At 43.0% G+C, this 23437-nt stretch overlaps 1 protein-coding gene across 2 annotated transcripts; it reads left to right on the top strand.

The window, feature by feature from the left end:
* Nucleotides 1-1455: 1455 nt before the first annotated feature.
* RTCB (RNA 2',3'-cyclic phosphate and 5'-OH ligase) lies at nucleotides 1456-14614 on the top strand. 2 transcript variants are annotated; one of them, XM_063133444.1, is made up of 12 exons: nucleotides 1456-1650; nucleotides 2666-2744; nucleotides 4420-4487; nucleotides 4956-5055; nucleotides 6152-6308; nucleotides 7633-7789; nucleotides 8969-9128; nucleotides 9341-9516; nucleotides 10260-10448; nucleotides 10885-10995; nucleotides 12048-12167; nucleotides 12980-14614. In XM_063133444.1, the coding sequence occupies exons 1-12, from the start codon at nucleotides 1558-1560 to the stop codon at nucleotides 13085-13087; spliced, it is 1518 nt and encodes a 505-aa protein (XP_062989514.1). In that variant the 5' UTR covers nucleotides 1456-1557; the 3' UTR covers nucleotides 13088-14614. The 2 variants fall into 2 exon arrangements, with proteins under 2 accessions (XP_062989514.1, XP_062989515.1); XM_063133445.1 differs by having other exon boundaries at nucleotides 1457-1654; nucleotides 2670-2744.
* The last annotated feature ends 8823 nt before the right edge of the window (nucleotides 14615-23437 follow it).

Here is a 23437-nt window from a genome sequence, read left to right as displayed (position 1 = left end):
ATGGTTATTTTTGTTTTGCTTTTTTAACTAAGAATGTTGTCCTATTGTTTTGTTTACAGATCTCATTGCTTAATTAAACAATTGACTCATATAAATCCAATCAATCTACAACAATTTCTTTAATTAGGCAACAGCTCTAATTAAAAGCTTTCTTACTGGTGAAATTCTTATGTTTTGCTTATTTTTCCACTGGGGTGCCCATTTGTGAGTTGCCAAGAAAAGGGAACATTCATCACCAACAAAGAAGACACCGATTTGCATAAAATCTGCATATATTATTTATATGCAGATTTTGGTGCATATAAAATCTGCATAGTTGGTGGCCCAGCTACGCCCCTATCTGGACAAGGATAACCTGGCTTCAGTTGTCCATGCTCTGGTAACCTCCAAGTTAGATTACTGCAATACACTCTAAGTAGGGCTGCCTTTGAAGACGGTTCAGAAGCTGCAGCTCGTGCAAAATGCAGCGGCCAGATTGATTTCGGGAACCAGAAGGTTCGACCATATAACACCTGCTCTGGTCCGCTTGCACTGGCTGCCTGTATGTTTCCGAGCCCAATTCAAGGTGCTGGTTTTGATCTATAAAGCCTTACACGGCTTGGGACCACAATACCTGATGGAACGCCTCTCCCGACGTGAATATACCCGGTCACTACGTTCAACATCTAAGGTCCTCCTCCGGGTGCCTACTCCAAGAGAGGCTCGGAGTGTGGCAACAAGGGACAGGGCCTTTTCGGTGGCGGCCCCCAGACGATGGAACGATCTCCCTGACGAGGCTCGCCTGGCACCAACGCTGCTATCTTTCCGGCGCCAGGTTAAGACTTTCTTCTTTGCCCAGGCATATAGCGGCACATCTTAATCACCCACATATTTCATTTTTAACGGTTTTTAATGCTTTATGTGTGTATGTTCTGTGTTTTAGAATTTTAAATTTTGTATACTCGTTTTTATCTTAATTTTAGAATTTCTGTAAACTGCCCAGAGAGCCCTGGCTATGCGGGCGGTATACAAGTGAAATAAATAAATAAATAAATAAAATAATGTAAAGATGCAAATATAGAAATAATTACTGCAATTTAAATAGAAATATAGTACATCTCACCATCAGGTGGACAACTGTGACCTGTGTGCCTTATTCAGTATGCCGTCCAGGCGCTTACTTCAAAACAGAGGACTGTCCTGTGAAGAAGAAGAAGAAAAAAGGACACATGGCCACTTCCCATCCTCCCAAGCTCCGTCCGCTCCACGCTAGCGTGATTCAACGCGTTGCCTTAAGTAGGCACTAGGCGGCGCTGCTAGAATAGTCACTCGGGTCTGTTGGCAGAAGTTGGGAGAGAAAAGGAAGCGGACTGACGAATTTTGAGCCTCTGTGGATGCCGTACAACTTCCTGGCCCGTCTAGGAATATTTCCCCCCAGTGGTCTTGAGGAAGATTGCGCGCAGCTTCTTCGGCTTCCGTACTGGCGCTGAACGCGGCGCGTGTATATGTGGCTGAATTTAGCCATACGGGGTCAGCGAAAGGTACCGGGACCGGCTCGGGATCCCGAACGTCGTCGTCATGAGCAGAAGCTACAATGACGAGCTCCAGTACCTGGATAAGCTGGACAAGAACTGCTGGCGCATCAAGAAGGGCTTCGTGCCCAACATGAACGTGAGTCGGGTGGGGGGTTGTGCCAGATTAATTTGAGTCCCAGAACCTCTTTAATGGGGGAGCACGAGAACGAATAGTTAAGGCTTCCCCTGAGCACGTGCAGAGTGCCACCTCACGAATGAATATCACCAGCGGCTCCCCGCGCGTGTGGGGGAGGGGACGAGAATGGCTTCTCACATACAGTGTAATTGAGGCTGGTTTACTCTGGGTTCTATGCACTGATGGATGTTACTGTATCTCCTGCTGTGGAGAAAGGGCTGCCAGCCTTCTGCATTTTAGGCTTGCTTTGATTCAATATTTTAGGTTCGGCTTTACTCTGCTTCTCGTAACTCCTGCATCCAGCCTCCCCGTAGCAGCTAAACAATGAACGAAGTCTCAGATTGCAGAACCTGCGTCAGCACGAAAGATCGCAGCATTGAGTATCATTAGCATGATGGCAGCTTCACCTTCAGATATTGTCCACAGTCTTACCCTGCAGCATGATGCATTCATTGTGCAGAGGGAAAATAAGATGAGGATCTGTAGGACCCCACAAGGAAGGTCTGGGGAGATGTTATGGCCCTTTCTATTTTAGAAGCACTCTCTCAAGAAGGAGCTGAACCATTCAAGAGCACCCTCAGTACTGCAACATCAATATGTTATGATGGATGGCATCAAAGGCTCAGATAATCTACTTAGGATACAGATCTCCTTATTGAGCTCTAACAGAAGATTGCTAGCTAAAGCCACGACCGCAACACTGGTGCCATATGTGGATTAAAATATATATTCTTTTCCATGATTCAAATTTCTGGTTATTGGGAAGTCAACCTCTGTAACTCATCTTCAAAGAAGCTTTATTAGTTTCCTAATTTTGGGCCATCTAAAAATTACTAAGAGTAACTTTTAAAAGAGGCATATTTGTGAAAATGTCATGTAGTCTACTAGATACAGTTATTTTCTGCCTTCTGTCTGAATGTAGTACTGAGCGTGATGCATTTTTCTTCCATTTCCTCATTCTTCTGTCTGTCTCTAGGTAGAGGGTGTATTCTACGTGAATGATCCTTTAGAGAAGTTAATGTTTGAAGAGTTAAGGAATTCATGCCGAGGTGGAGGTATGTTTATGCTGTTGCCACCCAATCTCATTTATTTATGTTAGCCTGGAATCCCAACTCCAAACTAGCTTGCTTCTCCTTTGATGAATCAATACAATACAATTGGACTTCAGGGCTCGTTAATGCTCAGGCACTGTAGAATTAATCTTAACTGAAGAAAAGTATTTAGGGGACTGTATGTAAATGTTCCCTCTGTTCTCAATGTATCAAAATAAAAATTAAGAATGCTTTATTTTATGGAGCATGCTTGGTTTTGGAGCAGAAAACAATGTAATGTTGTATTGCTTAATTCTGCTTGCTTAACTTTTGCTAGTACTTTGTGGCAAGCCAAAGGGATCTTAAATGCATTGAAACAAAGCCTTATACCCTTTAATTTTGAAACATCAGTGAGTGTTTTTTGTCACATCTCATCTTATTTATTTATTATAGATTTATACTGCCCAATAGCCTAAGCTTTCTGGGCAGTTTACAACTAAAATCATAAAAACCAGTTTAAAGCTTTAAAATCACATAAAACCAGAATAAGCTACCATCCAGGGAAGGCTTGTTTAAAAAGATATGCTTTTAGGAGTTGTGCTTGACCTACATGGTGCAGAGGTCCCCAACCTTTTTGGACCCATGGGCACATTTGGGAATTTGAGAAACTGCTGTGGGCACTAGCACAAAATGGCTTGCGTGGAGCATGTGACTAGTCACATAATTTATTTATTATTTATTTTATTTAAAGCATTTTTATAGCGCCACCTCACCATTTCTGGCATCGAGGCGCTTTACAATAACACATAAAACAATTCCATTAAAACCCTCAACCCACATTACAACAATTCCATTAAAACCCTCAAACCATTAAAAGCCCTCAACCCCAATTTAAACCACCCCCTCCCCAAACTCTTGTGAAAATAAAAACGCCTTACAAAGGCGTTTGAAGCAATTAAAAGTGGGAGCCTGTCAAATTTCCAGTGGCGTATTGTTCCATAACCAGGGGCCAGCCACTGAAAAAGCCCTGGCCCCGGCACATTCCAATTTGTAGCGGGGAACCATCAGGACACCCTGCTCCTGAGAGTGAGTCTGCCAATGGTGAAACACTGGAGAAAGGCAAGTGCTCAGGTATCCAGGACCCAAGCAATGCAGGGCTTTATACATGGTCAACAAGACCTCGTAGCGCACCCTAGCAGCCAATGGAGCTCTTGAAGCACCAAAGTGATAGAAGACCACTTCGGGAGCCATGGAGGTTGCCATGGTTGGTTGCCATGGAGGCCTGGGTAGTCAAAATGAGGTAAAGAGAGGTGGGGAGAGAAATCGTGAGGCTAAATGCTGGGTGGGAGGGGGAAACAGCAAGGCAGAGGGGTAGAGGGGCAAAAAAAGAGCAAGACTAGAGGCTACAAAGGGAGAGAAAGAAGACTGCCATAACATTTTATTTTTTTAAGGAGGCAGGGAGGGGAGAGCTTTATGGGTGCTGTTGGAAGTCCCTGCAGGCGTCATGGTACCTAGTGCCACTATGGGGGGAGGACCCCTGATGTAGCGCTTCACAATGCAGTTGTCAGTTTTTGTAACACAGACATGCAAGACCTGAAGGAAGGTAAACGTAATTATGTCTACAGTCGAGTATAACCACAGATTCTTTTAATAGGAAAGGGAAGTAATTTTGCAACTCCTCCTCATCTTTCTTTTTCAGGTGCTGGTGGCTTCCTGCCAGCCATGAAGCAAATTGGCAATGTAGCTGCGCTGCCTGGCATTATTCATGTGAGTGACTCCTTTGAGGACTTGTCCCTTTATCTGAGGCCCATTCTTTCACAATAGATGTCCCATAGGAAGCGATGGCACACTTGGATTCTATCTTGTAGTGGGGTGCTAGCTGCATTGGTAGCAATAGCCTTTCCGTTCTTAGAATGCTCTCAAACATCATTAAACTGACCTGTCAGGACAGCTGATTGCTATGTAAACTCAAGCAATCTGGATGTCTATATTCACCACTAATTTCTGGAAAGAACCAATGCATCTACTTGCAACTTACCCTTACTAGTATCTACATTTGTGAACTTCCCTTCATATATCTACAGCTGTCCTGCTTAAAAACAAAAGTTTTTGGATTTTTTTCACACTTTTCCATGGGCCTGAGGCAGAGCAGGCAGAGCTTAATGTCATAGAAACCTCATTCATTCCCATATTAAGACTGACTGGTTGCCTTTCTTTTTTTAAAATATGCTTCAGAGATCGATAGGGCTTCCTGATGTCCATTCCGGCTATGGATTTGCCATTGGTAACATGGCTGCCTTTGACATGAATGATCCAGAAGCAGTGGTATCCCCAGGTATGGGCTTTTTAAATCTAACATCATTTGTGCTAAGAGAGAGCCTTGAGATTTATGTGTATGAAAACCAGCTGTGAAAGCAAAATTTATTTTCACAGTATTCTTCAGATGAAGCTACATTGTAGATGGATCATAAGTAAATTGTCAAATAGCCTATAGTTCCTAAGCAGCGTATTCTTGGGCCTCTATAGACCACTTGGATGTTTCCAGCACTACTCTAGCTTTTGAGGAAATGCAGACTTTTGCTCTTGCTCTTAAAGAGGGATAAACATGTCTCTTTGCGTTTTAAAACTTTCTACCATTTTCTGCCGTAGAAGAATGATACTGCAGAAACCAAAATCAGTAAAAGTCTAACCAAAAAAAATGGCCAGAATGTTAAAAACCACACCGCAAAATAAAAGCACAGCCAGGTGAATTCACATAAATAACACTTGGCCAATTAAATGTATTTCAAAAAACAAAAACCACATTTTCACCTGTTGGAAAACTAGCATGGGAGCAAGTTACACAATATGGAAGCCACTTTAGAGATGTTTCTCACACTTTCAAAGGACTTATCAATTCCTTCCCTGACAATTTAAAACTGAGAGTGGTCCCAGAATATCTTTTGGCCAATGTCAGTAACTTTATTTGCTCGTTAGTCTTTTTGAAATCCGTGCTTCATAAGAGTTTAGCAATAATGCAGTCTTTGAAATCCATGCTTCATAAGAGTTTAATATGCAGTAATTGTAAGTTGTAATAATTTATTTTTTAAAAAAATCTGCCCTGAAATGAGCTTTAGATATTTAGGACCGATTAAGCTTGCCTTGGAGTAATAAGTGTATATTGTTCAAATGTAACAAAGGCCTGAAAGAACCCTTAGGAAATCTGCATATTCTGCTTTCTTAATCAAAAGATCCATCAAATGCTGTCAGAAGAGATTATACTTGCCCCAGTTGGCAATATATGTCAGTTTGGTATTCAAGATCTAACTGTAGCTGCTCTTATAACACATTTGATCGTTGCAGTTAATTTGTTCTCTGTTCATAGTACTAACAGCTGTGTGTGTGGCTTACTGAACTGAGTCCTGAAGGGTGTGTTGTGCTAACTCCTACAGGTGGTGTAGGCTTTGACATCAACTGTGGGGTACGGTTGCTGCGTACCAACCTCGATGAGTGTGATGTCCAACCAGTGAAGGAGCAGCTTGCACAGGCCATGTTTGACCACATTCCTGTTGGTGTGGGATCCAAGGGAGTCATTCCCATGAATGCCAAGTAAGAATAAACTCTTTTATTTTCTCCAACGGAAGCATTTGGTTGAGATGCTGGCAAGGGAGAAAAAATAAATGCCTGCATGTTTGTTAATGCTGTACCCATGAGTTTCAAATCTTAAATTGTTTTATCTGTCTAGTGTCAAACAAGCAGAGTTCTTAGAAGTAAGAATCTAGCAGTGGAGCAAGTGCTTAAGGCAGAAATAGGTGCCTGACTGTGGGTGCCTAGGCTCCCAACTTGGAGGCCTCATTTTAAATTCCCTTTCTCAGGACATGGTCATTACAGCTGCTCCTGGATTTCACATTTCTGCCAAGCCACTGTTGCTGGTTTGGGTGCTTGTGACTCAGTTCACACATTCAAACATTTTGGTGCCCAAAGAAATGATGGGGGAACATAATCCACTAGATCAGGGATGGGCAAGTTGCGGTCCTGCTAGAAGTTTTGGCCTCCAAATCCCATCGACCCTAGCTAGTATGGCCAGTGGTCAGGGATTGTGGGAGTTGTAGGCCAAAACATCTTGAGGGCTGCAAGTTAACCACCCCTGCACTAGATAACTGCAACAGGCTCCTCTGCTTCAATGGAATTGGCAAGTAGTTCAGGCATGGCTGATCCTAATGCTCATAGGTAAACAGGAAGGGAAGGAAAACTGCATACAGGCAAGGACTGGGTAAATCAGTCCTGCCGATCCCCAAAATCCACAACCACTGGTAAAAGGTGAGATTTTCCACTGCTGTTCTTGCACTCAGGCACCCTTTGTCTTCTCTAGAGCCACCCTTATACTTGCCAGCCCCTTAAACCAGAGGTAGGCAACCTGGTGCCCTCCAGATGTTTTGGCGTTCAATTCTCATCCGCTCCAGCCAGCAGGGTCAAAGGTAGGAGTTTGTGGTTCAAAACATCTGGAGGGCACCTACACCTGCCTTAAACACTTGCTCCACAGCAAGCGAGGGGGAAACTTCCAAAGTTCCTTCTTCCTCTCTAGTGCGAGGGTGTAGACTCCAATTCTATCTAGCACTTTCTTTGTTAGGGAAGGAGAGGGACTGGTGGTGGAGCAGCACAAGTGCTTGGGAGGGCTCTTGATGCAATGGGCTGTGTCATAGCTAACTAGGTATGCTGATTTCTCTGAAAATAGCCGTGATTACAGGCCTTTTCTTGAGCTTGTATCTGAAAAGTGCACTAACATTTCTGGGGGAATGCGTGTATGTCTTCTTTTGCTGCCTTAGCAGTGATATGATTGTGTGGCAAGTTGCTGCAGTGAGTCATTGCTACATCCTGTCCTGTATTTTGCCTTTGGGATCCTTAATGGAAGGCTCTGTTTCTCACCCCCCAGGGATTTGGAGGAAGCTCTGGAGATGGGGGTGGACTGGTCCCTACGAGAAGGCTATGCCTGGGCCGAGGATAAAGAGCACTGTGAAGAATATGGGAGGATGCTGCAAGCTGATCCAAATAAAGTCTCCGCAAGGGCTAAAAAGAGGGGGTTGCCTCAGGTAGGTGGTCACCAGTCACAATGTCGTGTTCAGGGGTTGATTTCAGTAGAGTGGTAACATGCAAGGAAAATTAAGGTTGACTACAGATTCTGATCTAAACTGTTGGAGTAGTTGGTAGTCTTGGTTCTCAAAAGAACTACGATGTGTCCCACATCCTGGTGTTTAAATAGTATCAAGGAATTTCCTGAAAGAAGAAACACTATGGTGTATTATTTTGTTAGCATGTTGGAGGCATGATCACCTTATGGGATTAATTGCCACAAGGTGTTTAACTTGGTGATTTGGGGTTGGGGAGGAGGATTGGAATAGTTTCCAAATGGAACCTCCATGTACAGATGCAGCAGCAGCACCTTTTCAGTGGTGGCCCCTTATTTATGGAAGTCCTTCCTCCAGAATAGTTCAGCTCCCTCCCTGTCACTGTTTAGATGGGCCTTTAAGACCATTTTATCTCAGTCTGCCTTTTGTCAGGGAAGGTTTTATTCTGTTGTACTCAGGTTTTACATTTCGCTTTGAATTTTGCATGTTTTAATCATTAATGTGCTGCTTGATTGAATCTATATTTATTTTAATACTTTAGCTTGCCTTGTTGTATGCCACTTTGCGGGGAGGGTTATTCTGAAAATGGCTCAGATACCTAAATAAAAACCCTTCCTCAACGTCTGGTAAATGGAGATACTCTCCTTAAAGTACTTTCCAGAGGCATCTGTCTAGGTATAGTTGAAGATGTTTGTAGGACTACATGGATCTTTAGTGTGTTGCAACAAGGAAAGTTATTCATATAGTTTTAAGCTGGAACAAGTATTTTGCAGTTCAGTACAGCCTGTGCTCAGCTAGACTTCATGTTTCTTGCCAAATCCTTTTCCTCTATTGATATACAGTGTGGTATAAAGCAAAGATGGGCAGAAAACAGATCTCCAGATGTTTTGGACTTCAACTACCAGAAGCGTCTGCCAGCAGCTATGCTGGCTGGGGCTTCAACTCCCAGCATTCCTGACCGTTGGCTATAGTGGTGAGGAATGCTGGGAGTTAAAGCACAAAACATCTTCCTGCCCACCCCTGCTGTTAAAGACTGGCAGGCCATTGCCTCGGCCTTTCTAATGGGAGCCTCAGTTCTTCTGCTTTGCTTCCTCTCGGTGTCTGCTCAGTTTGTAGCTGAACTCTCCTGTTCTGTCTTGACAGCTGGGGACTTTGGGAGCCGGAAACCATTACGCTGAGATCCAGGTGGTGGATGACATTTATAATGAGTATGCTGCCAAGAAGATGGGCATAGACCACAAGGGGCAAGTGTGTGTGATGATCCACAGCGGCAGCAGAGGCCTGGGCCACCAAGTAGCTACAGGTATAATCTAAAGGCTCATTTTTGTGTTTTTGTCCTGGATATTAAACAGGACCCGGTCTTGCTTGCAGACGTCCACTGGGGAATAATGCACAGTCTTCATGCATCTGATTTACGTGTGGAGAATCTGCAGGTATCCTTAGGGCCTGCTGGTGCAGCTTGATTTGTCAAGGGCTTGCACTGAATTTGAGGACTTTGGCCTTTCTTCCTCTTAGATGCCCTGGTGGCTATGGAGAAAGCTATGAAACGGGACAAGATCGTCGTGAACGACCGCCAGCTGGCATGTGCCAGGATTGCGTCCCAGGAGGGACAAGATTACTTGAAGGGAATGGCAGCAGCTGGAAACTATGCTTGGGTCAATCGTTCCTCCATGACTTTCCTCACTAGGCAGGTGAGCTTCCTTTTTGCAAAACAAAACATGGAGTCTTGGCTGAGCACTGGTGCAATTATAGCCGCCTTCCCCATAACTCTCTAGTACAGCCTTCCCCAACTTGGTGCCTTCCAGATGTTTTGGACTCCAACTCCCATCAGCCCAAACCAGCAAGCTGCAACCACGTAAGGGGAGACATGATAGAGGTTTACAGAATTGTGCATGGTGTGGAGAATATGGATAGGGCAACATTTTTCTCCCTCTCTCATAATACCAGAACCCAGGGTCATCCCATGAAGCTGATTGGTGGGAGGATCAGGACAGATAAAAGGAAGGACTTCTTCACACAGCCAATGGTTAAACTATGGAAGTCGCTACCGCAGGATGTAACGATGGTCACCAATTTGGATGGCTTTAAAAGGGGACTGGATAAATTCCTGGAGGAGAAGGCTATCAGTGGCTACTAGTCCTGATGGCTATGTGCTGCCTCCAGTATCCGAGGCAGTAAGCCCACATACACCAGTTGCTGGGGGACATGGGCAGAAGTGTGCTGTTGCATTTGTCTCCTGCTTTGTTGTTCCCTGGTCGACAGCTGGTCGGCCACTGTGTGAACAGAATGCTGGACTAGATGGATCCAGCAGGGCCCCTCTTATGTTCTTAAGTACCTCTTTTCAGAAACAACCTGTTCCTGTTGCCTCCCTCCCTCCCAAGGCCCTGAAGCCTTTTTTCTCAGGGCCACCTTGTTTGTCTATAATGTCTTCTAGGCATTTGCCAAAGTCTTCAATACCACCCCTGATGATCTGGATTTGCACGTGATCTATGATGTGTCTCACAACATCGCCAAAGTGGAGCAGCACGTAGTGGATGGAAAAGAGCGGACCCTGTTGGTGCACAGGAAAGGATCAACCAGAGCTTTCCCCCCTCACCACCCCCTCATAGCTGTGGACTACCAAGTACGAGTTGGCTGTGTTATCTTTTCTTATTACCACTTGCAGTTATGGGGAATAATAATTGGTTATCCCATGTCCCCGGAATGGACCTCCACCTATTGGGCTCTCTTCCTACAATTTGGGGTGTGTTTGTGCACTGTTCTGATGTACCCTCACGCGTACACCTACACAACCTTCCTTTTGTCAGGGAAGGTTTTATTCTGTTGTACTCAGGTTTTACGTTCCCACTCAATGGCTGATGTATTACTCTTGTGCTGTGTTGCGATTTCCAACCCCATTCCTGCTTCGTTGTCCTTCTTTCTCTGATTTCCTGGAGCTGCTAATGGGAATTAATCCACCTTGAGTAAGTGGATTAATACGAATCAGTAGTGCGTATGTTCTTGTGACTTCAGAGTGCCTCTCATTTTGACTCAGCGTCTCTTTTGTGTTATGTCTGCAGTTGACTGGCCAGCCAGTATTGATTGGTGGAACAATGGGAACCTGCAGCTATGTCCTTACTGGCACAGATCAAGGGATGACTGAAACCTTTGGCACTACCTGCCACGGAGCGGTGAGTAGCAAAGACCTTTGGATTTCTCTGGCTCATGTGCTTCCTACTTCACATTTGTATGAGGCATAGAGCGTCATCACACAGGGGGAAATCGTGTTTGCTTACTGTCGCTTCTCCACCCGTGCGTTTGTCGCTCATTGCTTCCTCTTTTGAAAGAGGAAGTAAACAACTTGCATGTGGCCCATTTGGTGGGTCGTTTTGATCCCATTGCTTCTCTTGCAAACTGCAGGAGTTAGCGGCAAGTTCCATCTTTAAAATAAGTCGGACTTACGAGGGTGTTTTTTTTGTTGCACGAAGAAGGCTAGAAGGGCCAGGAGGCGCACGGGAGGCAGACATCGTCATGAGAGGGGACCTGTGAAAAAACATGTGTGCCCAATAACGAGCGTGCACTAAAATGCTCGTCTAATGGAGCTCTCAGAGACATGTCATGACTGTAATGTGCAGCATTTTCAAGGATACCTGTGTGTGTTCATTCATCCTATTATCCCCAGGTATGCCTGTGAAGCATACCTTGACTTCAGAACACTTCCTTTCTCTAACGTGAAATGGCAACAGTATGGGGGATAAACAAACCTTAGGTGTTGTTGAAAAAGTATAGAACATCAGTCTTCTATACTTTTAAACAGTTGTGTGAATTTTGGATAGTGCAGCTTTTCAAGCCACTACAGTGCTGTGACATGACAAGCTGGAGTTGCTTGAATGTGTGTCTTCTACATAATAGGTTTAGAAAACCTAATGTTGAAAGGTTGGCTATTCTGTCATGTAGACTATAGGTTTGTCACCAGAGAAAGCCCAGTGTTTCCTGAAGGGTTAGAGTTTGATTCCGCTGGGATCTCGAAACCGGCAAGAATGGAGTCATGAGTCCCCAATAGCTGTAATTTCACTTAAGGTGACGTAATGAGGAAGAATGTAGGACCAAGAGGTGTAGAAGCAGCAGTATGTGTTGTTTAAGATATAGCGACACGTAACTGACATTCTCTTTATGCCTGTCGTCAACATTTGCTTCAGTCACAGTTTACTGTAGTAACTAAAAGAATAACATTGTCCTACAGGGCCGTGCGTTGTCCCGTGCCAAATCTCGGCGCAATTTGGATTTCCAGGATGTATTGGACAAGTTGGCAGACATGGGAATTGCGATCCGTGTTGCTTCCCCTAAACTGGTCATGGAAGAAGTAAGCCATTTAAACGCTTTCTTTTGGGGAATGCACTTCTGGGGTGTACTTCCTCTCCCAGTGAGGTATTGACATCCAACATCAAATGAGGACAGTACATTTTATCCGAATCTGAAACTCAAGTCTGGAAGAATCCCCTGTTTCTTTGCCCTTTGCTTATTTGGGGACAACTTGTTTTTCATGTCATTGTTAAGAACTCTTTTGTATCTGTATAGCAGGCAAGTGAATTGCTATATACATTGCACACTTCCCTCCAATTATTTATTTTGCTAGCTCTAGATAATGTCTTAAAAGAAGAAAGGGAGATGTATTGAACATCTATTAAAAAGGGGACAATCTAGTCTGACATGAACTGAATAATAGAAAATTAAACGAATGATCTCCCTGTCCTTTAAGACTGGCTAGCGCAGACCTGCTGAAGACCTATTTATGGAGGGAACTGTTGTAGGAAGATGAAAGACCTTTTCAGGGGTGGCACCCACTTTGTTGAATATATTGCTAATATAAACTCTCATTAACCCAAGTGTTGAGGCTTTTAGAAAGCAAAGGAAGACATTCCTTTTTAAGAGCACATTTGGAGAGCTTACCTAAGATTACATCAAGGATGGCTGAGCAATTTTGATTAGTTTAAGGTGCAATTCAGTTACAATTTTTTTAAAAAAAAATATTTCCACTTGTATTCATTGTATGAATATCCATTTGTATTTAGAGCCACGTAAGCTGCCTCAAGGTGTGGAATTGAAATACTTATTTTAATTATTGGTATAGAAAAAGTCTCCTGTTAACTCTCTCCTACGTCTCATTTTTCCTAGGCACCTGAATCGTATAAGAATGTGACGGATGTGGTGAATACCTGCCATGCCGCTGGCATCAGCAAGAAAGCCATTAAACTGAGGCCCATTGCAGTCATCAAAGGCTAGGGAAGCCTCCCACAGAAACTGGCCAGCACTGTCCTTGCCCAAGACCTCTTCCCACCCAAAGTGCTTGGTGGTTATGTTTCCATCTAGATGGAGAATCCAGACTGACAAGACTCTTTGTTAGGACTCTTGGAAGTAAGGTGTGCCTAGAAAATTCTGTATTTGTTTTGCGGAAGGGATGATCTAAGACATGGTAACCCTTTTGATTTTATGGAGTGATGTCTGAAACCGGTTGAGTACCCTTTAGCAGAAACCTACAAACACCTTTGCGGGATGCCATTTGCCTTTAATTGAATGATCTGCGCTCTCCCTAATGGGATTCTGACTAATGTTAATTTGATAGCCACTACTCTGCAAGAAGGCTTAGTGTGTTGTAGAGAAATCTGGTTGTTTCTAACCTGACTATTGCTGTTCCCCCTCTCCTCTGTAATACACCATGTAGTGAATTCAACTGTAGGCATGTATTAAACTTGGCTATGGGCAGATGCTCTACACAGTCTAAAGAGCATATTTTTACACTGTAATGATGCCTGATTAATGCCACTTATCAATGTGACTTCGCATTAGCCACTACTACTCTGCTATAAAGGTCCATGACCATATAGTTGCCCCCGTAAATGCAATCTTCTGCACTAACATGGGATGATGTTGAGTGTGTGAGGGTATGTTTGCACAAGCCGTCTCTTCCCTTTTATGGATATACCAGGAGCAGCAGGTCCTGTGTGGACCTCACATCAAGTCAATACTTACTTGGAGTGAAGCCTTGATATCCTTCACGATTAGGGCAACCAACTACTATTGGAGACCTGGCTACTGTACCTTTAAGTAACTGCTTTGACACAATCGGCTCATGTCCTAGTCAGGTGGAGATAAAAAACATCATCTGAGCAACTATTAAAGGTGCAAGAGACCCTGCTGTCCACTACATCTGATCGTCTGCAGGGCCTGGATAGTCAGTATAAGTAAGCAACACTGCCTCTTCAAGTTTGCCTCTTGAAATAGCAAGTTGAACAACTTACCCGCCAGTCTTGCTGTTTTCAGGCATACCAACTCGTGTGTAAATTTGTGCTTTAGGTTCATGTTCTAGCTTACACTTTGGCACAGCAAAAATGGGAAGAGGAGTTGTCTGGGCTTCATAGCTGCAGATGTGCTTTGCACATATGTACTGCAACTTACTGGGGAGCAGCACCAGGACAAAAGGGATTCTATGTTAGGTGCACATTAGAGTTAGGAGGCAGGTCCATCTGCAGTTTACCTCTGTTGGGGGACAGGTATGGGGGGGGGGGCTTCAGCAGGACTAGTGTAAGTCTTGCTCTGATAATGCTCTTTTCTGTTTACATTTAATGTACACCAGTTGTAAGAATTGGGGAGTTGAAAAGAAGATGCCATCCTCTTATGGTGGATGCTTTATGGGCTGTCGTCCACAGCAACCATGATCTGACATTGGCAAAGTCATGTATTTGTATTTTACTGGAACTCTGGAAGTGGGTTTCTAAATAAAATGGAGAATGCCAGAAAGTCCTTGCAAAATGTTGTCGTTTACCTTTCATTCATTTAAAATAAGTTACTTTTGTATATAGAGGCAAGACGTGAACTTGGCTTGAATACCATGATGGTCTTTGCATTGTTACTGCAGTAGTTAACTCTGAGCTTTGTAAGTCGCCTCTCATTATATCGGTCTGAGGCTGTAATCCTTATTATTAATAATATTTATTTATAAAGCGCCATCAATGTTCATGGTGCTGTACAGAATAAAACAAAACAAGATAATCTGCCATATGGCTTACAATCTAAAATCACAGTAACAGACGGGGGGAGGGGGAAAACCAACTGGGGTAGGGGGCATTAAAACTAAAATATAGACTAGTAAATATAGACTCTATTCACTTAGCTGGGAGTAAGCCTACTGAATTCAATAGGGCCTATGTATCTTGAGTAGACATGTCTAAGATAGCATTGAGAGTGAGTTTCATTTTCTTGTAAGGGGTGTAAATCAAACTGCAGTCAATAGAGGGCATCTCAGTAAAGTTAAACTCTTGAAGAAATGCAGAAGCTGTAGAGTGTCTTCCATAGGAGAGCTTGAAACAAACTGCTTGGTAACGAATGCAACCTGGCCCTCTTATTATTATGTGTTCTTCTGGAAAAGATTGTTTAACAGATGCTTGCTGATGTCAGCAGTGGTTTGGAATTAACTTAAAAGGCCTAATAAAATGTAATATTGCTGAAACATGGGCCAAAACAACAAAATTGTTCGCAAAGGCTATATAAAATCTACCCTTGAGGCTTCTAGCATGACTCACGTGTGAGTTTAATCTCCCCACCCCTTATGTTGGCTGATGTTGAGAGTGTTGCAGATCACATTCTCATATGTCTGAAGGCAGAAGCCTACCAAATTTGACGTTCTGATCGCTGGTGAAAGCAGTCGTGAGAACTGTTTGATAAAGGTTTTATGTTTACATCATCCATCCATTCTCCTGGACAATAAAGCTCCACTTGGAAACAGAGATATTGTCCCCTAGTCCACTCACTCAACATTGCATCAACGTTGCACACATTTGGAAGGGTTGAATAAGATAGACTTTGCATGTGGGAATCAGTTGTGTCACTGAGGGAAAAATCAGTACGGGTCAGGAGGGAGCTTTTCAGCGCATCTTCTCATTTGCATGTTTCCTGTCTGGAACTTCATCCATTGTGTTCTTATATAAACCAAACAAGAACGGACTGTGAAGAGTGGATTACTGAGCTGGTATAATTCTTTATAAATATAATGCTTAATAACGATAATGCTGTATAATCACATTCTCAGTGCTGAAATGCATATGTCACGCTGTGCAAATAAAACACCCAATTGGCTTCACCCTTGAATACATCATACGTAGAAAACAATCAAACATAATTCTTTCTGAATGAGCTATGGCACTCTAATAACCATACCTTGAAGATAACTACAGTAGTGTATGATTATTGGCCACTCCATTAATTCATGAAATACAACAATGGTAAAAAAAATGACAACAAAAGTGTATACAATATTCAACCAATTCATTCATGAAAGATAACAGCAGTGGTCACTAAAGATAATGACAATGGACATTGTGTTCTTGCCATCTAAGAATGTTACTGTTCTTGAGGGCTCTTGCATGGTCCATTCTGAGCACAGGCTTTGCTAGCTTGAACGTTATATTCAATTTTGGGTCCCTTTGCAAAACACAGAAACGTGGTGTCCGCTGTTGCTCTTCTCTTGCTCTACATCTACAATTCACAGCGTAGGTAGGTGCTTGGTCTTTACCCTGCTGATCTCTCTCCAGCGGTGGTATAAATGCTGACCAAAGAGGGCACTGAGAAACAAGAGGAAGGTTGCAGACATACTAAAATGTCTTTTTAGAAAAAACACTGGAGGTGGCAAAGCGATACACAACAGGGAGGACTGAGGATGCTCAGTATTCATTGAGGAGAAAGCAGGTGGGGATGACGGAGTAGCAGCTCTGGCTAGAACTCTTTAACAGGCTTGGTATTAGCAGGTGAAGATAAAATCATGACACTTAAGTTCCAAGTCCTGTGTCTGAGTTCTTATTGGTGAATTTATACATTTGGTGAAGTTGGGGTGGTGGGTAGGCTTCAGGCTTGCGGGATCTACTTTGTGTTGTTGTTGTTGAAACTCAAGGCCCACCAACCAGAGCTGGGTGCAAATTGGCTCAAACAGGCAAAAGCAGACGCAGAATAGTTGCTCAGGAGTCAAAGCCTATAATGACAAATCTATAAGTTGCTACTGATCAAGGATTCTAACGGTCTCATTTGGTTGAGGAAAAGCCTTTTTGTTGCTTTTGTCCAACTATTGGGCGTTAAAAACTCTTGTCGATCTGCTGCAAATGAGCAGTAATCTACAAGTTGGCAGGTCCTGATACATCGTCTTCTCACCCCAGGCTAAAGAAGTGCTTTCATAACCTTTTCCAGGTCAGTTTCAACAGATGCTCTCAAGTGAGCATTCTGAAGAATTTTGCTGTGTCCACTGGGTGTCTATTCCCCCCTTCTGCCTATTGTCCATGGCATCCTAGAGTTCTCTGTCCACACTACATTCCACCTGCCCCTCAGCTGGTGGTCCTGCTGTAGGTCCCTGAGAAATATGCAGTCTCTTACTTCTTCTTGGCAAAGATAGGTGTGCCATACCTTTGTTCTTTTACAATATAAACACGCTTAACTAGCTCCCTGCTCTCTTCAAAGCAATAGCCTTCCTCAAGCGTGTATCGACATGTGTGCCACTTCAGACGGAAGGCTTCCGTTGCAAAGAGAGCCCAGTTTGTAGCTGGTACTTTGCTTTTGTCCTTTTCCGGTAGTGGATTACTGCATGGCTTAGGCCCAAGGCTGCTGGCATCACTTGGGAGAGCTGAATAAAATAGTTTCTAACAACTCCACTGGTCAAAGTTCAGCTTCAATGCAGCAAAAGCGAACATTAAAGGGGGGCGAAAAACTAATTTTATTGAAGACCTCTGGAAAGCTTTGCTTCGGGTGGCATGTTTTTGCACATCACTTCCCAGAAAATTTAAAAATCATTTAAAATTTTGAAGTAAAATGTATACAAACACACACACACACACACACACACACACACACACACACACACATACTGGCCCTGTTCTGCATCGAAAACATGAAATGGCAGTCGGTGTGGCCGTAGCAGCACAGCAGGAATCAGCAGCAGAGATCTAGCTTGCCGGCTAGAGCATCGTAGCTGATTTAGTCTACTCTTGCCGTCTAGCTCTATGATACCGGCCCATAAACCCTGTGGAGATTGCATATGACACCTTAAACCAGGGTTACAGCCGCTAACCCTGTTGCAGAACAGGGTTAGTGAAGACGGTCGGACTGGTTACAAAACACATCGCACATGACACGCTAAACCCTGCTGCTTAACCAAAATCCCTTAACCAGCAGGGTTTAGCATGTTGTCTGAACAGGGCCATTGCCTTAAATAATAAATGCAGAAATGGTAGTACCATATAAATCTACAATTGTAACATACAAACTGTGAGTAATATACCAACTTTATGAAGAAAGACTTGTGAATAAGGCTTAAAGACAACACCACTTAAAAAGTGTTTTCCTTCTTCCTATGGGTCCTTTAAATAATTTTCTGTGTGCTGTTATAAACAATGCCCCATGTCTCAAAAGGGGAAAAAAAGTGAATAAAAAAAAAAGCATTGAGTGCTTTGTTTCTTTTGCAACGTGTTTCTACAGGTAAACTTCAACAGTTCTTCTCACATTTAAATATCAATAGGAGGGATTTATTTTTATTATTAATTGTATTCTGTGTTTCTATTAAATATCCAAAGTGGCTTGAAGAAAAATAAAATAATACAATACAGAATAGAAAATCAAAACAGAAAATAACAGAATTGTAGTGTGAAAATGAGGTAGACATTAAACCTTTAAAAGCTTGTTTGTTTTATAAAGTCCAGTGTATACCTAAACATAAAAACCATACACCTAAAGGCATACAAAGAATAGTGAACTTGCATGACAATTGCATTTTAGAACTACATGGAAGAGTCCCTTTCTTTTGTAATCATTTGCCCAATCTCCCAAACAAAAAATTACCACTTCATAGAAAGGAATAGGCCTACCAGCTCCTTTCTGGACTGAAAGGGACCCCTGTTGCCTCTACATGGACAAAGGAAGAAATTGGTCAGAAGCAGCCCAATTGGGCAGAATCCACCCCTATTGAACATTTTACGATGCAAAGATTATAGCACTAGGAGCCCTTGTGAAGATGGCAGTCCTAGGGTCAGAGACAGCCAGCCTTAGCATGAGGCCAAGCTGTTTGGAAAGGAGGCATTTGGAAAAGCAGCCCCTGTCTGTAATTCATTCCCATGCTACAGCTGTAAGTGGCTTTGTTCATCTGCCCTAGCTTACTCCTTTTTCACTGTGCCAAGGCTGAGACCCAACGGACTCTCCTTCCAGACTTCTCTCTTAGTCCTAAACTTGCAGGGGATACTAGCTACAAGTCCTGGAGGATGACACATTTCTATGACCAATAACACTGCCCCATAAACCAAAACTAGTGTTATGATTCCTCCCCCTGCTTCTAGAAGTGAAATATAAGTCGCCTCTATTTTTATTACAGGGCTTTTGCCACCCACCAACAGTATCCTTCGCTCCTTCCTCAAGTGGAACATAAAAGTGATAATTTTGAATGTTATAATTGTCATCTAGCATGCAAGTTACCAGCCACTGATCATTAAGAGGGATTATTGTAAGTACCCAAACACTTGCTTATGGGTTTTATTGTGCAGAAAACATTTTGTGCGCGCCTTCAAGCGCACAGACTATAATAACTTTCGCACAGAAGTCTTTTCTTCCTAAACAGATTCCCCTTTAGAAACAGGAACAGAAGGAGCTCAGCTGCCCTGTAATCACTCGATCCAAAGGCCCGTTCAACAGATTGTAGCCTTCTTTACTGTGCTAACTACCATCCTGTTTCGCTAATAAATGTTGATATTATAATACTAACTGCAATTTTAGCCGATAGACTGCAATAAGTCATTACCACACTGATCCAACCAGATCCAACGGGATTTCTTAAAAAATAGTCAGGGGGCAGATAATTTGAGTTTATTTGTTGATCTGATAGCATTAAAGTCAGAAAGGTCTGACCAGCAGCTAAGGTTTCTTTGGACGCTGAGAAGACCTTTGACAAAATTTTGCTTCTCAGGCAGCAAAATGTCTACTAGTCCTGATGGCTGGGGTGCTGTTGCACCATGTCCTGCTTTGTTGGTCCCTGGTCGACAGCTGTTTGGCCACTGTGTGAACAGAGTGCTGGACTAGATGGACCCTTGGTCTGATCCAGCATGGCTGTTCTTAGGTTCTGATGCCTTGGGCTGGCCCTGCCAGGTGCAAAACAAGGGTGGAGTGCTCTGTCCTCCTCTGGCAGCCTACTTGCTTTTTTGTTTGATTATTACATTGATATACCAACTTTCTTTCATTGTGGAAGTCAAAGTGGATGCATGGGATTCTCAGGTGTTCTCCCAGCTAGGCGTTGACCAGACCCAGACTGTCACAGAAATAAAAGAAGTTGCTTGCAAAGTACTATATATACTAAACTCGTGATAAAAGTAATTGCTTTTACTGTTGTAGCAGCAGAACAGTGGAAGGGAAGCTATATCCCTTGGGATGGTTGACTGGGATATCTGTGCAATCTGAGAGTCAGATAAATGATTATATATCAAGGAAGCTGGAAGGTGGGGAAAACTGAAAAGGCCTTGATCAGAGCAAAAATAACTCCAATCCCATTACAGCGTGAACTGGATTAGAATCATTTTCAATTGTTTACTGGTTTCAGAAAACATCAAATGATGTTTAAGTCAGGACCCCAAGCATTTGTGTTTTGAAAACACACATCCTTCCATGGAATCCTCAGGCTGGAGACCACAGCTCTTCCATTAATGATTAGCAGACAAGAAATAGACATGATTGTTATCAAGAAGCACATGGCCTCCTCGCTCCTTTGGAAAACAAAACACGTGCACCAGAGTCATCTTTAAGGCAGGCATTCGAATTATCTGATAACTATCAGCAGCCACAAACATGGCCATCGGGAAGGTCTCTATGGGGAGAAATGGTTTTTTCTGTGGAAAATAGCCTTGATTTTAGAAAGATGGGTGGTCTCGGTAGTTAAAATCTGAGTTGAAACAAACTATTGAAAATATGAAATTCAGCACATTTTGCTAGTGCAAAATGACTGGATTTGGAAAGTGATTGCAAACAAAATCCCTCCTGCGCTGTTAAACCAATTTTATAAACCCATTCTTCAAGAAGTGGAATGTAGGTCTCATGTGGCAAGCCACTGGTTTTCCTGGAAAAGAAAAATCAAAGTAAATCAGAACCTTGTATCATCGATACGAATTTGGAAGAACTCCCTTGTGGCTCCTATATGGGCGTTTCCAGAAGAACAGTTCCTAGTGCTACCAGTCAAAAGGCATTGTTTAGCTATTTTGCCTGTCCCTCCACATTGTTGTTGTTGTTGTTGTTGCTGTTGTTTGTGGTAAGACAAAGTATGGAACAAACAGTGGGAAAACACACAAGGGTTGCAAATGGAAGACCTTGTCATCTGGACCCCCATAAAATTCCATGAATGAGGCAGTGCAATTGCACAATAATAGGTTGGTCTGAAAGCAGCCTTACTATGTATTAACTAGCTTTTATCACTAACCGTTATTGGTCTGGGACAGCATAACAATGTAAGAAGTGCCATGTTGGATCAGACCAATAGTCCAGCACTCTGTTCACACAATGGCCAACCAGCTGTCAATCAGGAACCCACAAGCAGGACATGTGTGCAACAGCACCCTTCCACCCATCTTCCCCAGCAACTGGTGTACATAGGCTTACTGCCTCTGACACTGGAGGTAGCATATAACTATCAGAGCTAATAGCCACTGATAGCTTCCCCCAACCCCCTTTTAAAGCCATACAAATTGGTGGCCATTAAAACTCAAGCTTTGAACTTTTTCAAACTTTCAAAATTTTCTGCACATCTACACTAGTCAAGCTTCCATTTAAACCAAAATGAGCTAAATCGATCTGGTGGATCACTGCTAATAAGCCTTACACTACTGTATACTTATATGAGTAGATTTTTAAAATGAGAGGCATTTTATTCTTAGGACTTTGTCTACAGGGGGTTCCAGAATCTGGGCAGAGCTATTGAGAAGGCCCTCTCTTGGGTCCCCACCAAACACACTTGAGATATTGGTGGGACGTGGACGAGAGCATCTTTTGAAGATTTTGATACACAGGCATTTACATGTTGAAGCAAATCACCCTTTGGTTAATCTGGTTCTAAGCCATTGTGGGCTTTACAGGTCATAAGCAACACTTTGAATTGTGCCTAGAAAACAGGCTGGGGGCCAATGTGGTTGTTTTAATATGGGGGTCACATGCACCCAAAGCCCAGTTCAAGTCAGCCGTCTGGCCGCAGCACTCCACACCAGCTGCAGTTTCCAAACAGTTTTGAATGATAATTATACAATAATCCACACAGGATGTCGCTAAGGCATGCATCGCCACACCCTCAAAGAGTATATATGTTTTTATTTAGATCTCTTACTTTAGAAATCTCACTAGTTCAGCCACTTCCTGTCTGTTCTTTAGTGACTCATTCAAGGTATTGTCTTAATCTTCCTCATTTGACACGGGTGATAATATCTAATACTGCTGAAATGGTGTTTGTTTATCCCGGAGCCAGAAAAATGTTTTCAGAAGAAACTGATATGGGGCGCAAAGGAGAAAGTCCTGATGTTGAGAAGGAACTTCACCTTTGCTTTGAATTCTCAGTACATCAAATGGAAAATTCCCTTTTTGAAGTGAGTTTTCTTTTCATCTCTCTCTTCTTCTTTTTTTTTTTAAAAAAAGCCCAAGAAGTAAGTAGATAGTTTGCTTTCATTTGTGAATAAATGATCTGTTACTGTTTACTGTCTGGAGTTAAAAGAGGCAACTTTCTACTAATGCTCCACACTGGTGTATTTATGGGACAACCGCTATAACTTTGCTTAACTGCTGTAGGTTTCACATGGTAGTTTCATGTGTAATCTAATTTGAGCGATATTTCTACATTGTCGTACCTGCCACTCTCTCCTGCTGGATAGGATGCAGCTCCAGAGATGGTGGCAAAGGTAGACCTGGTCGGGCTCTTGCCAAGGGTCCACACCCCAGCAGGGGCCCACTTACAACGAGAGCCCCCTTGAGTTGCTCCTCTTCACTGCTGCAACCTGCTTGTTCACCTGCCTCTTGCTCTGGCTCAGAGAGCAATGGTAGGGAGAAAGAGGAACAATAGGTGCTATGGCCTACTTGCTTGTTGGCTCTCTACCTGCCAAGCAATCAGGTGGTAGCAATGAGGAACAATAGCAGCTGGTGTCGGTGTAAACTCATTGAAGGCAGACCATTGAAGGGTGTCTTACTCAAGGGCCAATGCAATGTAAGATTATGTGCACATTGGCCTACATGTGGAAGTGTCCAACTTCTCTAGAGTCTAGACTGCAGACTCACACGTCCAGTTGTAGTTTTGTGTTAAATTATTGCTGGAAAATTAAATAGCATTTCCCTGCAGTTTCATCTGGGGCGGGAGCTTGAGGATGCTTCAAGAGCAGAGGGTAGCTATTTCTGTAGTTCTTTACATAAATAATTTGATAGAATATCCGTTATAACAGGCATCTACTTCTCCATATTCCAAAGACTGACTTTGGTCAGTCTTTCCCCTTCTCTTTCTGATTTAATTTTAATTTAAGTTAAGTTAAATTCAGCCAACACAAAGCTGGGAAGTACCTAAGTTTTTCTCCACAAATATGAGGGCTTTGCTTT

The sequence above is a fragment of the Elgaria multicarinata genome, chromosome 9 (genome assembly GCF_023053635.1).
Source record: "Elgaria multicarinata webbii isolate HBS135686 ecotype San Diego chromosome 9, rElgMul1.1.pri, whole genome shotgun sequence".
Taxonomy (NCBI): Eukaryota; Metazoa; Chordata; class Lepidosauria; order Squamata; family Anguidae; genus Elgaria; species Elgaria multicarinata.
This window is presented reverse-complemented; position numbering and strand designations above follow the sequence as displayed.

Coding starts and splice junctions, on each gene's coding strand:
- RTCB (XM_063133444.1), top strand. CDS start 1,558: ATGAGCAGAAGCTACAATGACGAGCTCCAGTACCTGGATAAGCTGGAC. Junction 4,488..4,955: donor CGCTGCCTGGCATTATTCAT/GTGAGTGACTCC, acceptor AATATGCTTCAG/AGATCGATAGGGCTTCCTGA. Junction 10,449..10,884: donor TCATAGCTGTGGACTACCAA/GTACGAGTTGGC, acceptor TTATGTCTGCAG/TTGACTGGCCAGCCAGTATT.